Source organism: Tiliqua scincoides, chromosome 3 (assembly GCF_035046505.1).
Source record: "Tiliqua scincoides isolate rTilSci1 chromosome 3, rTilSci1.hap2, whole genome shotgun sequence".
In the NCBI taxonomy this organism is placed as follows: Eukaryota; Metazoa; Chordata; class Lepidosauria; order Squamata; family Scincidae; genus Tiliqua; species Tiliqua scincoides.
The window spans coordinates 67,379,251-67,392,854 of NC_089823.1; the positions used below are offsets into that span (position 1 = coordinate 67,379,251).

Genomic DNA, 13,604 nt, shown 5'->3' on the forward strand with positions numbered 1-13,604 from the left:
TAAAGAGAGTTTAACCTAGTAGTAATAGCATGTGCCTCTGATGTTCTGTGTGATGTCAGAAATGGACAATTGCGAGGAACATGCTGCCCAGGAAGGACCATAGCAGATCTGACTGTGAAGGATTCCCTCACCTGGGGCTGGGTGAAGCTGTCTCTGCTGGTGGATCTATTCAGGAATATGTCTCTCAGCTTACCCCCTTACATGGTAGGCTGGATGGCTTACTTACAAATAACTGTTCTCTTTGTCTTGGTGGGTGTGTCCTCTACATCTACAGAGAGCTGCAGAGGAAGAGGTAGGGGTAGAAAGGTCTGGGATAGCTTGACCTCCTGGAGAAATAAATATCTTCTGGTGGTGCAAATACATCCCAAAGGAAGGGAAATATATGATTCCTTGCATTGTGAAATACGTCTAGGCTTCATATTTTGCAGATCTACAGAGGAGTGCTGGCTAGTCTCTACTGGTTGATTCTCCATAGTGCTCTTGAGCTTGTTCAAGGTTCACCTTCAGTATTACTGTTGTGTTAATTGATGCTGTAAGGGTACATGTCTATACAGAGCACCCATGATATATTTTTATATTTCTTTCATGAATGCACTCAGCATTGTTTGTGTGCTTTTTCAGAGAGTAATTGCTATAATAGAGTTACTGGATTAATTACCTCCAGTCCTACCCCATTGGGATTTGTAAATGGATTTGGCCTTAAAGAGACTGATTGCATTGCTATTGTGAGATTCTTAGGCTTCTATGACCTAAAAAAATATGCCCGTCCCACAATAGCTAGCATTTCTGAAACATTTTAGACTGAAGATTAGCAATCTTGATATATTTCCCCAGGTTGAGTCCTAGAAGCACTGTGAAAGTACTGCTAAGCTTTGTAACTGTTCTTCAGATCTGTTTGCTATGAGTTGCATATATATTTGAATTTATTTCTGATTTCTCTGTGTGGACAGAGAATCTATGCTTCACTCTTTTTGACAGCTGATATTTCAGGCTAAAAAGAATGATAAAAAAATAACTACAGTACCTGTATGGGTATCACATGGGAAGCAGTCTCTAAGAAAAAAAGGCTGAGATAAACTGCCAATAAAATAACCATATCTTTGATAGTATGTGTTGAAATAGCAACCATTTTTGTGCATGTGAGTACTCCACCTTGGGACTAAACACCATATTTATTAATGACCCCCCCCCCCCCAGTATGTATGTAAAGCACAGATTTATCTTTTTTTCTGTAATGTACTTTGTACTAATTAAGTGTTTGATGTCACTATTAAACTTCTGTTGTAGTAGTGCTGACAGTTGAATTTATCTTCTCTGTTCTGTAGATAAAAATGCTGCATTGTGAATATTATCAGTTAATTAGGCCATAAGAATAAACTTGCCTTCTTATTTATCAGCATTTTATAATGGCCAACCTTCAAAGGTTGACTCTGATTTTAAGACAGTATTTCAAATAAATTTCAGTACTGTGTACCTTACTCACCTTAAACTTACTCAATACAGCAAATATTACTTCATACAGTGTTGAAAGCTACTTTGTGTGTTGTTAAACACTCTCACAGGGCCCAGTCCTTACCACCTTTCCTGCTCTGATGCAGCTGTGACAATGGGATATGTGTTGCATCCCACAGTGGAGACCTCTTCAAGGTAAGGGAGAGCTCAACTGCAGCTGCATTTGTCATGGAAAGTTGGATGGGATTGGGCCCACAGTCTTGTTTACCAGTTGGCACTGTTGTGTGATGGTAAGATATCCAGGTAGCATTTTATGGAATAAATTTTATTATTTCTGTTTACACTTCTTTTATACTAGACATTAATGCCAAAGATGATTGCAACTATAATTTATGTTCCTGTTTATCTTTCCCTTTTTGATCATGGTTGATCATGTCTCAGGTGATTTTTGAGCTGTAGGATGGTCTTTCACTGTTGAGGACCATTTTCCCATGGTTGATCTATGTCAGTGTTTCTCAACCAGTGGCATGGGTACCACCAGTGGTACTTGAGGTGGTGCCTGGTCGTACTTCCAGGACCCCTGGTTACCTGCTGCCTGCTGGTTACCTGCTGCCTTGCAGCAAGACCATGAATGTGACACAACAAGCAGTGGTAGGAAGCTTGGCTTAGCAGGCAGAGTTCTACAGCATGCTTTTCTGTCCTCAAAAAGCCCTCCCATTCTCCCTGAGCCTCTTACTGGTGTTTGTCATGTTGCATTTGGCCTCCCAACCCAGAAGTAACTGGTGATGATTTCATCACTAGTTATGTCCAGTGGTACTTCAGATAGGTGGAGCATGTGAAGTGGTAGGGTGGAGGCCAAACGGTGAGAAAAACTGAGCTATGTACTTTGGTTTTACACTTGTACTTTCTTTTTATATTATTGATTTGAAAAGCCACTTTCCAATGTTTCAGCGGCAATTGTGGATTTAGAGTGCATTGACAATGCTATTTGAGAATGACTGAACTGATTGTCTAATTTCCATTGTATGGCAAATGTTGCCTGGCAGCTGGAGCTGTTTCAATTCCATTGTCTCTGCAAAATATTGTCTCTGCAATATCCTACAGTGTGAACATTCCTACAATACAAACATTCGTACAGTACAGAATGAAATGTCTACAATACGAATATTCATACTTGCAGCACTTTCCTCCTAATTCCCCCAATATTGCTTAGCTTGAGAGAAGTACTGTTCAGGAAGAAAGTCCAGAAGCTCTTTTTTTCAGTAATGATGCTAATGCACCGCTTTAAGATGAACTTTTTTTGTGGGGAGTGGAAACTACTCATCAAGCATCAAATGCATAAATAGATCTTTTTTCAGCCAGATTTATAGCTGAACTAAAATGAACCTCCCTCATAGTTTATATACCATAGTATTTTCATTCATAAGAGCCTGATGGAGGCTACAAGGACTTCTTGATTGCCACTCACAGGCTCTGTGTTGGGCATCTCCCCTTTTCATGTTGCATAAATGTGTCAAGCTACTTTTGTATCAACATGCTTTGAGTTGCTAGTTTTACCTTCCTTTGTTGCTACTGCTATCTTCTGCTGACTCTTACCGCTTTACTGGCTTTGGTGGTTAAATTAATTTTTTTTTAAAGATTATTAAAACTATTTTTTAAAATTACTCTGTTGTAAACCAGGTTGAAATACTTTTGAAATCCTATTCAGTGGAAAAATGGTATACAAATTTAAGAAATAAAAGTGATATCCCTTATAATAAATGTATTTATTATGAAATAAAGCGAGGCAGTGACTGGATGGGGAGAGTGGAAATGGGGTGGCCATGGGGGTGGGGGATGGGTGGATCAGGTCCGGGAAGGGGCAGGTTTGGCAGCAGTGGTGACCAGCAGTGGTGGATGCCGAATCCTAATCCCCTTCCCAGATCCATAGGATGCAGTGGTAGCTATTTTGGTGGGGGAGGGGAGAATAGGATTGGGCTCCTAATCACACAGTATTCCACAAATTATACCACACAGTCATCTTTCTGTTTCCTTATATTAAAAAAGGGTAAATGGCATCCCTTGTCTTCATGTTTCAGGACAGTATAATTCCTATTTCTCAATCAACCAAGTTCCACTTGTCTGCCTTCCCTTATCTTGACTGTGTCAGTTAATGTTGACATAAACATTGTATCCAGGTGCTCCTTTATTTTTTCAATTCTCTCTATTGTTACCAAAAAAATTGAAGTATATAAATCCATCCCAAAATCTGTTTCTAACATTGCTTGTATATGTATAGCACACTAGAACCTATTGTATCATATGAACACACAGCTGTTCTAAACTTGGGCAACTAACTAACTAACTAACTAACTAACTAACTAACTAACTAACTAACTAACTAACTAACTAACTAACTAACTAACTTTCTTTCTTTCTTTCTTTCTTTCTTTCAGCCCCCACAGAACCTTTGTTGCCTTTCTAATGTTGCTACACAGCATTCTGCATATTCTTGTCTATCACCTGCCTTAAGGGTTTTTGTTCTTCTTGTTTGATCTGTAAAGGGAAATGTCATAACCTCTTGGTTCTGGGCCAGCTGCTCCTTATCCATTATTCAGACTCTCCAGATAAGGATTTGAATCCAATCTGCTTGATTTGCAGCTCTCTGAAGCAGCTGATCAAACAGTTTTTGCTACACATTTTAATTGTCTGCATAGCTCATATGCTTCAAGATCAATTTGATTTTATTGGTAGTGACCTACCATGGAAATATCAAGGGTCAAAGTAAGATATATATATATATAATCTCTTTTCATATAGCTTTGCATTGAGACCTGAGATCTGTAGCAACTGAATATTAGATACCATCCAACAGAAGCAAATTTATATATATTCTGTTAAAAGAAGTTATTTTCTCAAAACTCTCTGTTTAGGTCATTTCACTCTTTAGTAGGAGGAAATATATAGCTATTTTTAACACTGAGCAAAAAAATCAGAAAGTTTCTTATGTTCTCTCCAGACTTTTCCCAGAGTGATAGATTTTTCCCTCCCTAAATCCTCCCAATCCCCTTTTAAAGGTATCTAGACCAAGTGCCATCACAACATCCTGTGGCAAGGAGTTCCACAGATTGATTCACATTGAATGCATGCGCATGAGAGAGACCAGTGTCTTTACAGTTTATCTGCAGGGATACTACATTGTGCTCTTTGTGCATTTGGGAAACTTGCTTTTCAAGGGCTTTGAATGTGGGAAGAGAGCCCTGTGCATATTCAGTTATGTATGTGCAGTTTGAATACATGTAGTTGGAAGCTTGCCACTGCAATTCTGCACCCCACCACTATGCGTTCACTACTCCATTTGAATGCCTGCATAGAGCTCGTTTTACCAGGACAAGTGGATTCTGGACTGGCTTCATGATGTCTGAAATGATGTGCTCTAAAAAGTGTGTATGCTATTATATGGTCATTGCTGAGCTGTGCTGTTTAAAGTGTTGAAAGGATATAATTGCAATTTCCTGATGGTACAAGTCACTGAAAAATGAAGTTTCTGAAGGAAGCAAACTTTTTTGGAACGTATACCAGGTTTTTCAAAAATCTGATAAAACTTGATGAAGATGGCTTTTCTTATTTTGGGGTTTCTCTCTTCTTCTGTACATGCTATAAAACTGCACTGATCACTTCCCTCTGTTGAGCCCTTTAGTTTTAGTGCATCATCTCAAAGCTATAGTTCCTTTCTTGGTTGACCTTCGCTATTAGGTTTCACTGTATACATTTAGTTAAAACTCTTGCATGCAGAAAGCCCCTTTTTTTTTTAAAACGGATCCAGAGTTTCCCCCAACTTTGAGAAATAGAATAGAGAATCGAAAGCAACATAGAAATGAAAAGCAGGGCAGTTGGAATGCAGCCTTCTTAACAGGAGCTCAGCTGACTGATAGATGGTGAACAAGACCAGAGGTGAAGGGACCTGTTGCCAGGTTCAATATCTCTCAGCGGCACAGTAATCGGATTTAGATTTTGCTGACTGCTCTAATGATCCCAATGCTATTAAACGCAAGTTTCTGGCAAAGTAATGTAATAAACAGAATCTTGGGTTTTTCAGAGAAAATCTATGCTTGGGAAATGGCTTTCTGTGAACAAAAGAGGTTTGTCCTTTCTAAAATGCAGGTTTGGTTGTTTATCTCTAGTCTAGAGAGCTCAAAAATTTGTTTTGCTTTTATTTTCAAGGAAGTACTTAAGATATGAGTTTGAGTGCATCTGACCAGCATAACTTGGTTTGGGGTCTGTTTTGTTCATGGAGTAAATATGCGTAGATCCAAATTAAACTACACAGGGCTGGCTCCTCCTTTTGATGGAAGGACAATTTGCAAGAGATGCTGATCCTGCAGGGTCTCTAGGTAAATAACATTGACCTCTTTCTTCATTTCTTACCAGTCTTTCCAAAGAGATGGAAATAATTGCCGCACCATTCAGTCTGGTTGGTTTTCCAGATTTGAAATGGCTATTAGGCTATCACATGGGCTGGAGACAAACAATTGTGATTTCAGACCATTGGTGCTGGTTTAGAAAAGGGATCGTTGCTTCTGGCACGTACGCCAATTGACTTTTGCCTTTATTGTATGGTTTTAGAAAGCTGCTTGATATGAAGTGACAGTGGGGCAAAAGGAACAGGTGTACATGCTGCTAAATCTGAAGCCGCACTCAGTTTTTTAAATCATAGGCCACCTCCAGTCATATACAAAAGAATATCACTCAAAGTTCACATTTGCAGCTGCACAAAAGTTGTTTTTTTTTGTATCTCTGATTTGAGCGAAGGCTGAGAGATGATGGTTCGTGTTTGCTTTATTTCAAGGATGCTTCTATCTGATGTTTTTGTCTGTAAAATGCTTTTGTCTAAAGCTCTGGTCCACGATTGTTAAAAGAAATAAAACACCAGGAATGCAGAAGGCCATGAACAAATGATCATCGTTGCTGACATTTCAGTCATACAGTAATTTGCATACAGATTGCTCTATGATGGAGAGGCCATTTCTGCCGATTAAACTTTCATTATAAAAGCGTGTGGAAGCTGATCTCGTCACAGTATCTTCTGTTTGATAGCAGGTTGTCATAGTTACTTATGAAGGCTTATTGCATTTGCCTGGCTTAACAACCATCTGAGCACTACAACGGCCATTGTGCAAAGATCTGTCCTTGTCACCCCTCTGTTGTTTGTATGCGTTTTGCACAAATTTCTTGCACAAATAGAAATTAAACTTGCTGAGTGCCCCTGGGTCCTCAGTGCCTGAATTCAGACATCATGCCAAACCATGGTTTGTGCTAGCCATAGTTTAGAAACCAAAATATTTATCAAGCAAACTATGGTTTAATATTCTTTGTCCACTGTTGTTTTCCATCTGCTAAGCCAGCCATTTTCAGCCACTGTGTCGTGGTACATTGGTGTGCTGCAGATGGTCTGCATGTGTGCCTCAGGAGTTTGGAGGAGGATCATTTGTTAGTGGGGCCACTGGGGGATGTGAGCCCCTGCTGTCAATGCGGTGTGCCTTGTCAAAAAACCAATGGTGTGCCTTGACAATTTTGGTGCCATGTCAGTGTACCATGGGATTTAAAAGGTTCAAAACCACTGTGCTGAGCACTCTCATTTCTAAATGCAGTGGTCTCTGGATAACTGTATAACTAGCTTTTTGATTCAGACATCGCACCAAACCATAATTAGTACAGAACATGATTTCCAAAACAATCCAGATTGTAGTTTCTTGTCTATAGGGCCCTGTGTTCCAGAGGAAATAACTCTTATGCATCGTTTATTGCAATCAAACAAGCATGTATGTTTATTGAAGGGCAGAACATGTCTAAGCTAGAAATTAAAAGGAACAAGAAAGAAAATACTTAAGGGTGGAATCTAGGTCCATCCAATAACAGAAGTCTCAAAGGTTTAACTCTTTAATGGCCGAGTTACTACATTTTCTTATTTTGATTGTAGATTCAATCCAATTTTATTTTTTAGCAAGCAGTTTTATAATGGAGTATATATTGCATTTTTGTATTTGATCTTGTGGTATAATTTTGTTTTTCTTCCATAGGTAAACCCTAAATCGTTTTTTCTCCCCAAGAGCAAAAGTATATATATTGCAATCTTTCTAGGCAAAAACAATATTATCATATTCCATGAAAGAAATTTATTTAAACAGATACCCTTATGTTTAGAGTATGCTTAATTTTTTCCATTAAACCTAGGCATTTTTGAAACTGATTTGTTTCTTATTTGTCACTAACTGGAGGGGGGTGCTTCTAGTTGAGCAGTAGCACACATGCTTTGCATGTGGATGGTCCCATGCTAGGCACATAGGACCCTGCCCATGCGGAGTCAGACCATTGGCTCATCTTGTTTAATAATGTTAGCAGTGACTGGCAACAGTTCTTTAGCGTTTCAGACATAAATTCTTTTTTGCTCTATCTGGGAATGACAGCAACTGAACCCAGTTCCCTTTTGCAGGCAAAGCCTGTACTCTGTCACTAAACTACAGCCCCTCCCTAAGAGTACCACCTAAGCTTCCCTCGTGGCTGAAGCAGTAACATCTCTTTGCAGTCCATTTCTTGGAGGAAAAGACTATCACTGGCTACTAGCCATGATGACTGTGTGCCACCTCCTGGTTCAGCAGCCTCAACCTTAGTTGCAGGAGAACAATAGCAGGATTTTTGTTTCCGCACTGTCCAATGAACACTCGAGACAACAGATATGGGAGAAAGGGCAACTTTATTTCATGTTACCAAGAGAAGCAGAGGCTGAGACCTGCAGCATCCGAGGCAGCAAAAGGCCCTGTGGTGCGGGGAGGGACCTCTGGGCGGTACCAGAAACCTCTGCCCCCAGGCGGGCATGCACCCGACTCCAAGTCGCGCCCCGCTGCTGGGACAGCGCGTCTCATCCATGTCTATCCCTTAAAGGGAAGGCAGCCGGACCGCAGACTGCACCACCTCAAGCCGCTGAGCCTCTGAGGTGTGCCCCACGGTCCCTACCAGGGCCCCCGTCTACGTCCTCGTGCCGCCAAGCCCCTGAGGACTGAAATAGGGTTCTGCCCTGCCTATGCCGCCTGAAGGTGCATGCCAAAGTCCCATTCACGCCTCCTAACCCGCACCACATGCCACAAGGAGGGGTCAGCCTAGCGCTTGACCCCCCCGCTCCCAAACAGGGGCAGAAGCGACTTAAGGCTGTCCTGCAGGTCCTTAAGAAAGATGCCTGCGCCTTTCTCCGACAAATGAACACACATCGCCCCTGTACAGGTAAGGTAGCGACAACACAAATGCAAGATGCATTACCATGCTGTCACCAGCGCGAGACACCAAGCCACCAATGCCCTTGGTGATTTTCCTGCGCATCCTTTCAATCTTAGTGCAGCAGAAGGCCCTTTGCCATCCACAACGCTGCAAGAGGTCCGACCAGACCAAGGCGGTACCAAGCAGCCAACGCATAAGGGTGCTGATGTCCTCACAGGCTCTGCTCATCAGAGCCAGACCAGACCTCCTGCAAAGGTCATTCTCGCCCAGGTGGAGCACCAAAACTTCCGGTGGGCGGTTCACATTCAGTAACTTCATCAACGCGGGCAGCAGCTGGCCCCATCTCATCCCCTTCTTGGCTAACCAAGCAACCTGCACTGCCGGGCTGAGGCCCAAGTGCGATCTGGGGTTGCAGCCACCCTCTTGCGGGCCCAAAAAGACCATGGAGTGGCCGCAGATTAATACACATACAGGGCTACCACCGTGTCCTGCAAAATGAAAGCAGAGATGTTAATGCAAGGTATCCCTGCTGCTGCTGCCGCAGCTTAACACACGCCTTGGGCCACCACAGCGTCCTGCAAGATGAAAGCAGAGAGGTTATAGCAAGGCATCCCCTCCAACGCTGCTCTCCCACAGATTGGGGAATGCCCGGAAGGAATGCCCGGAACACCAGAGTCACTGAAGTGAACCATGCAATCCTGGTTGACAGAACATTACCACTTTCCTGGGTGGGGGCAGAGCACCCATAAAACAGTTGCTAATAGAACGACCCCCTCTCAAAGAAGAAGGGGCCACAAATCCGTAAGGGCGGTTGTAACCAAACATTGCCCCTCCCCCAGGAGCCAGGACAGTGCACCCATTAAGTGGGCTGGTAATGAAACATCACCCCTCTCTAAGGAGAAACGGCTACGTGGGTTGTTAACAGAAACCTCCCCTCTTCCAAAGGCCTAGTGGCATTATGCCCACTAAGTGGGTCTGCACCAGAACACCCCCCTTCTCTGAAAGGAGTAGGGGCAGTACTCCTGGTAAGCACATTGTTGACAGAACACCACCACCCCCACAGAAGTCAGGTAAGCACACCCATTAGGCAGCCTGGTAACAGATCATCATCCTCCCCTAAGGAGAAGGGGTAGCATGCCTGTTAAGCAGGTTGGTAATAGAATGCCACTCTTCCCTTAAAGGCATAGGGGGTGGCACACATATCTCCTCTCACAAGGAGCAAGGGCGGCATGCCCACCAAGTGAGTTACTAAATGCCCTGCTGATGCCCAGGGAAAACATAATATTAAATGCTATACTCACATATTAAATGCCCCATCCACTCTGCCCCATTCCTTGGGTGCTGAAGCCTGGCCAGGCAGCTTTCAAAGCGGCTCCCACATAGATGGAGTGTATGCTGTAAGCAATCCGAGATGGCCAGGGGCTCCCCATATGCCTCTAAATATCCTCCAAAACTGATGAAGTATTAACAAGGAGGAGGTCAGGTGCCTGGGAGGAGATTGTTGCAGGTGGTTGGGCTGGTGTATCTGTACTGGCTTGCACTCATTGGAGCTCATTTTATGCCCGTATACTCATCATTAAGTCCCATTAAAATCAATGGAATACACTCCCAGGAAAGTGTGGACAGGATTGTAGCCTTAAGTCCAGCTATGTCTACCCGGATACAAGACCCCTTATACTCCTGGGACTTATTCCTTCGAAGTTGGAGCCAGGATCTGAGCCCTATGTCCAAGCCTCTGCATGCCCCATCAGAAGCAAGCCCCCATTATCCCCCAGGGGCTTACTCCCTGTAAAGTGGGCGAAGACTGCAACCCTATGACCGAATCTCTGTGTGCCTGTTCAGAATCAATCTCTCTTATAGCCCAAGGAGCTTACTCCTTAGAGAGTGGGGCAAGAACTGTGGCCCTATGATCCGGAAGCAAGGCCCCTTATAGTCCATGGAGCTTACTCCCAGGAAAGCATGGCTAGGATTGCGGCCAAAGTCCAAGGCTCTGCCTGCCTCCTCAGAAGCAAGGCCCATTATAGACTATGGGGCTTACTCTCAGGAAAGTGTGTCTAGGATTGCAGCCAGAGTCCAAGGCTCTGCCTGCCTCCTCAGAAGCAAGGCCCATTATAGACTATGGGGCTTACTCTCAGGAAAGTGTGTCTAGGATTGCAGCCAGAGTCCAAGGCTCTGCCTGCCTCCTCATAAGCAAGGCCCATTATAGTGCAAAGGGCTTACTCCCTGGAAAGTGGGGCAAGGACTGCAGTTCTATGGTCCAAGCCTCTGCATGCCTACTCAGAAGCAAGTCCCATTATAGTCCAAGGGGCTTCCTCCCTGGAAATTGTGGTTGGGGTTGCAGCCCCAGCATTTAAGCCTCTGCCTGGCTCCTCAGAGGCAAGCCCCATTATGGTCTCTGGGGCTTACTCGCATGAAAGTGGGTGATGTGGAGGCGCTGAGCTGTCGCCCGCCTCCCATGGCGACTCCCCATGTGCTTGATCCTGCATGCAGCAGGGCTCGGGGCTCGGTGGGACACCTCCTGGAGCCCCGTGCTGGCCTGCAGCCGCATGCAGGGAGCTGCAGCAGTCCTGCAGCTTGAGCCACGTGCGGCCAGGCACCTGCTCCTTGCCATGCAGATCCTGCTCCCACGTGGAGCGCACTGGGAGTCCTGGGCTTGCCTGCCCCCTCCGCCCACCAGGCCAGGGACTGAGTGCACACTCCAAGCAGACGGAGCAAGTCTCCCCACACTCCCCGGGGCTTACTCCCAGGAAAGCAAGTCCCTCTGCCCTCCCCAGGGCTTACTCCCAGGAAAGTGTGGGAAACTCGCCGGAGCTTACTCCCAGGAAAGCAATTCCCTCTGCCCTCCCTGGGGCTTACTCCCAGGAAAGTGTGGGAAACTCGCCGGGGCTTACTCCCAGGAAAGCAAGTCCCCCTGCACTCCCCAGGGCTTACTCCCAGGAAGGTGTGCCTGGACTGCACCTGATCCTTCCTTGTGCAGAGCCTGTCCAAACCCCCATCCCCACCCCATCCCCACCTTACAGATCAAACACGCTGCACATGAGATCCAGCGCAGAAGTCCTCCTTGGGAGTTGCACTGGTCCTAAGGTGGCTGGATGGGGTCAGGTCCACTCTGTTCCCACGGTGCACAAGGAGGAAGAGGGCTGGGTCTCATCCCCTTTTAAAAGGTCCGCCATGGCTGCCAGACCCTGCCCCCTTCACCTCCCCCTTGGGGAGGGGCTGGACTCTCGTGTCCCGGCCAGGCCAAACAAACTCCGACCACCTCTTTAATTGGGTGATCGGGATTCTCTCCTGTTTGGGGTCTTCCAAGAGGCCACTGTGGGAAACAGAATACAGGCCTAGATGGGCATTTGATCTAAACCAGCACAGCTTTTCTTATGTTCTTATGTTTCTTATTTTAATAGTGGTGTGGTGCAATTTAATTCGACCTTTGCAATATTAATATGACTGGATGAGCTTAAATAGCCAAGATTTAGATACATCTTCAGTCAGAGCTTCTTTCAGGCAGCGGTGAAGTGTCTTTGAAAGTATAATCTAACTTTTCATTTATTCCTTAGGTCTGTCAGCAGCCAAGTTACTGTTTGATTCGGGTTTGGATGTTGTGGTGTTGGAAGCACGGGACAGAGTTGGAGGCCGGACATACACTGTGAGAGTAGGTATCCTTAGCATCACAGCAATCCAGAAACTGAATAGAGAGGCTGCTCAAAATAGGATTCAAATTCCAGGGATGTGCCAGAGCCACCCACCCCCCAGGACTTGACTTGAGTCCAGCGTTCGCGCCCCTAACTTGAGTTGCAAGCGAGTCATAATGGGCAGCCTTCATGACTCATCCAGTGCTATTTTTAGAGTCACTATAACTCGAGTTAGTCTTTTCAAAAAGTGAGCAAAGCTGTGAGGGAGCTGCAGCTCCGCAGGAAAAAAACAACGGAGGTGCTGGTGGGGGCAGGGTGTGTGTTGAATTTCTCATTTACACTGCCCGGATGTTCCCATCTTGTCTGCTGTCAGCTATGTGCTGAAGTCCATGAATTTTCACCCACCCTTTTTCATTTCATTGATGTAAACCAAGGGTGCCCAAACATTTTGGAAGGAGGGCCACATCATCTCTCTGTGTCAGGGGCCGGGGAAAAAAAGAATTAATTTACATTTAATATTTGAATAAATTTACATAAATTAATTTATTAGAGATGGAACTTATATGAATGAATGAAGGTCTTGCAGTAGCTCAAGGCCTATAAAGTCCTTGCACAAAGCAAGGCCAGCCCTTGCTTCACTGCTGCAGCTGCATCACAGACATGAAACAACAAGTAGTGGAGGGAGCCCTCATCCCACAGCCCAGGTGAGAGGTCGAACAGTCGTCCTCATGCTGAGAGCAGTTGCGTTGGGCCAGCACGGGCTCCAGCAAGTCTCCAGAAGGCCAGAGGCTCACTGGAGACTGGGGGCTCCCCAAGGGCCTGATTGGGAGCCCCCGAGGGCCACATGTGTTTTTGCGACTTGAGTCCAAGTCATTTGAGTCTCGGCCCATGCCTGTCAAATACTTGCTACACCAGCAGCACAAAACATGACTTATAGCGCCATGTCAACCATCTCTCAATGAAGTATATTTCATTTTAATAGCCCTGGGCAGCCTGATCTTATGAATTAGGAGGATGATGCTGGCAGAATGTCACTTCTGCTGGTGAGTACTGCAAGGCCACCAGTGCAATCACCGGTGGCCTGGTACACTGACTGGCAGAGCCAGCTGCATCCGACAGTGTCAGAGAGTTGGCAGTGGAAGGGACAGAGTTGAAGGGGAAGAATGGGGGAGTTTTGGGGGGCAAATGGAGGATGTGGAACAAGGGGGAGAGAGGAAAATTTCAGTGGCACTTCCCTTGTGGCCTAATCCTATATATCTCCCCCTCACTTTC

At 45.0% G+C, this 13,604-nt stretch overlaps 1 protein-coding gene across 1 annotated transcript in view; it reads left to right on the forward strand.

Moving 5' to 3' along the window:
- The window catches only part of LOC136645052 (amine oxidase [flavin-containing] B-like), a 53,121-nt gene that overhangs the window by 6,396 nt on the left and 33,121 nt on the right, over window positions 1-13,604 (forward strand). The window contains exon 3 of the mRNA XM_066621305.1: window positions 12,258-12,352. Within this exon, the coding sequence (XP_066477402.1) occupies window positions 12,258-12,352 (95 nt within the window). The remainder of the gene's footprint in view (window positions 1-12,257; window positions 12,353-13,604) is intronic.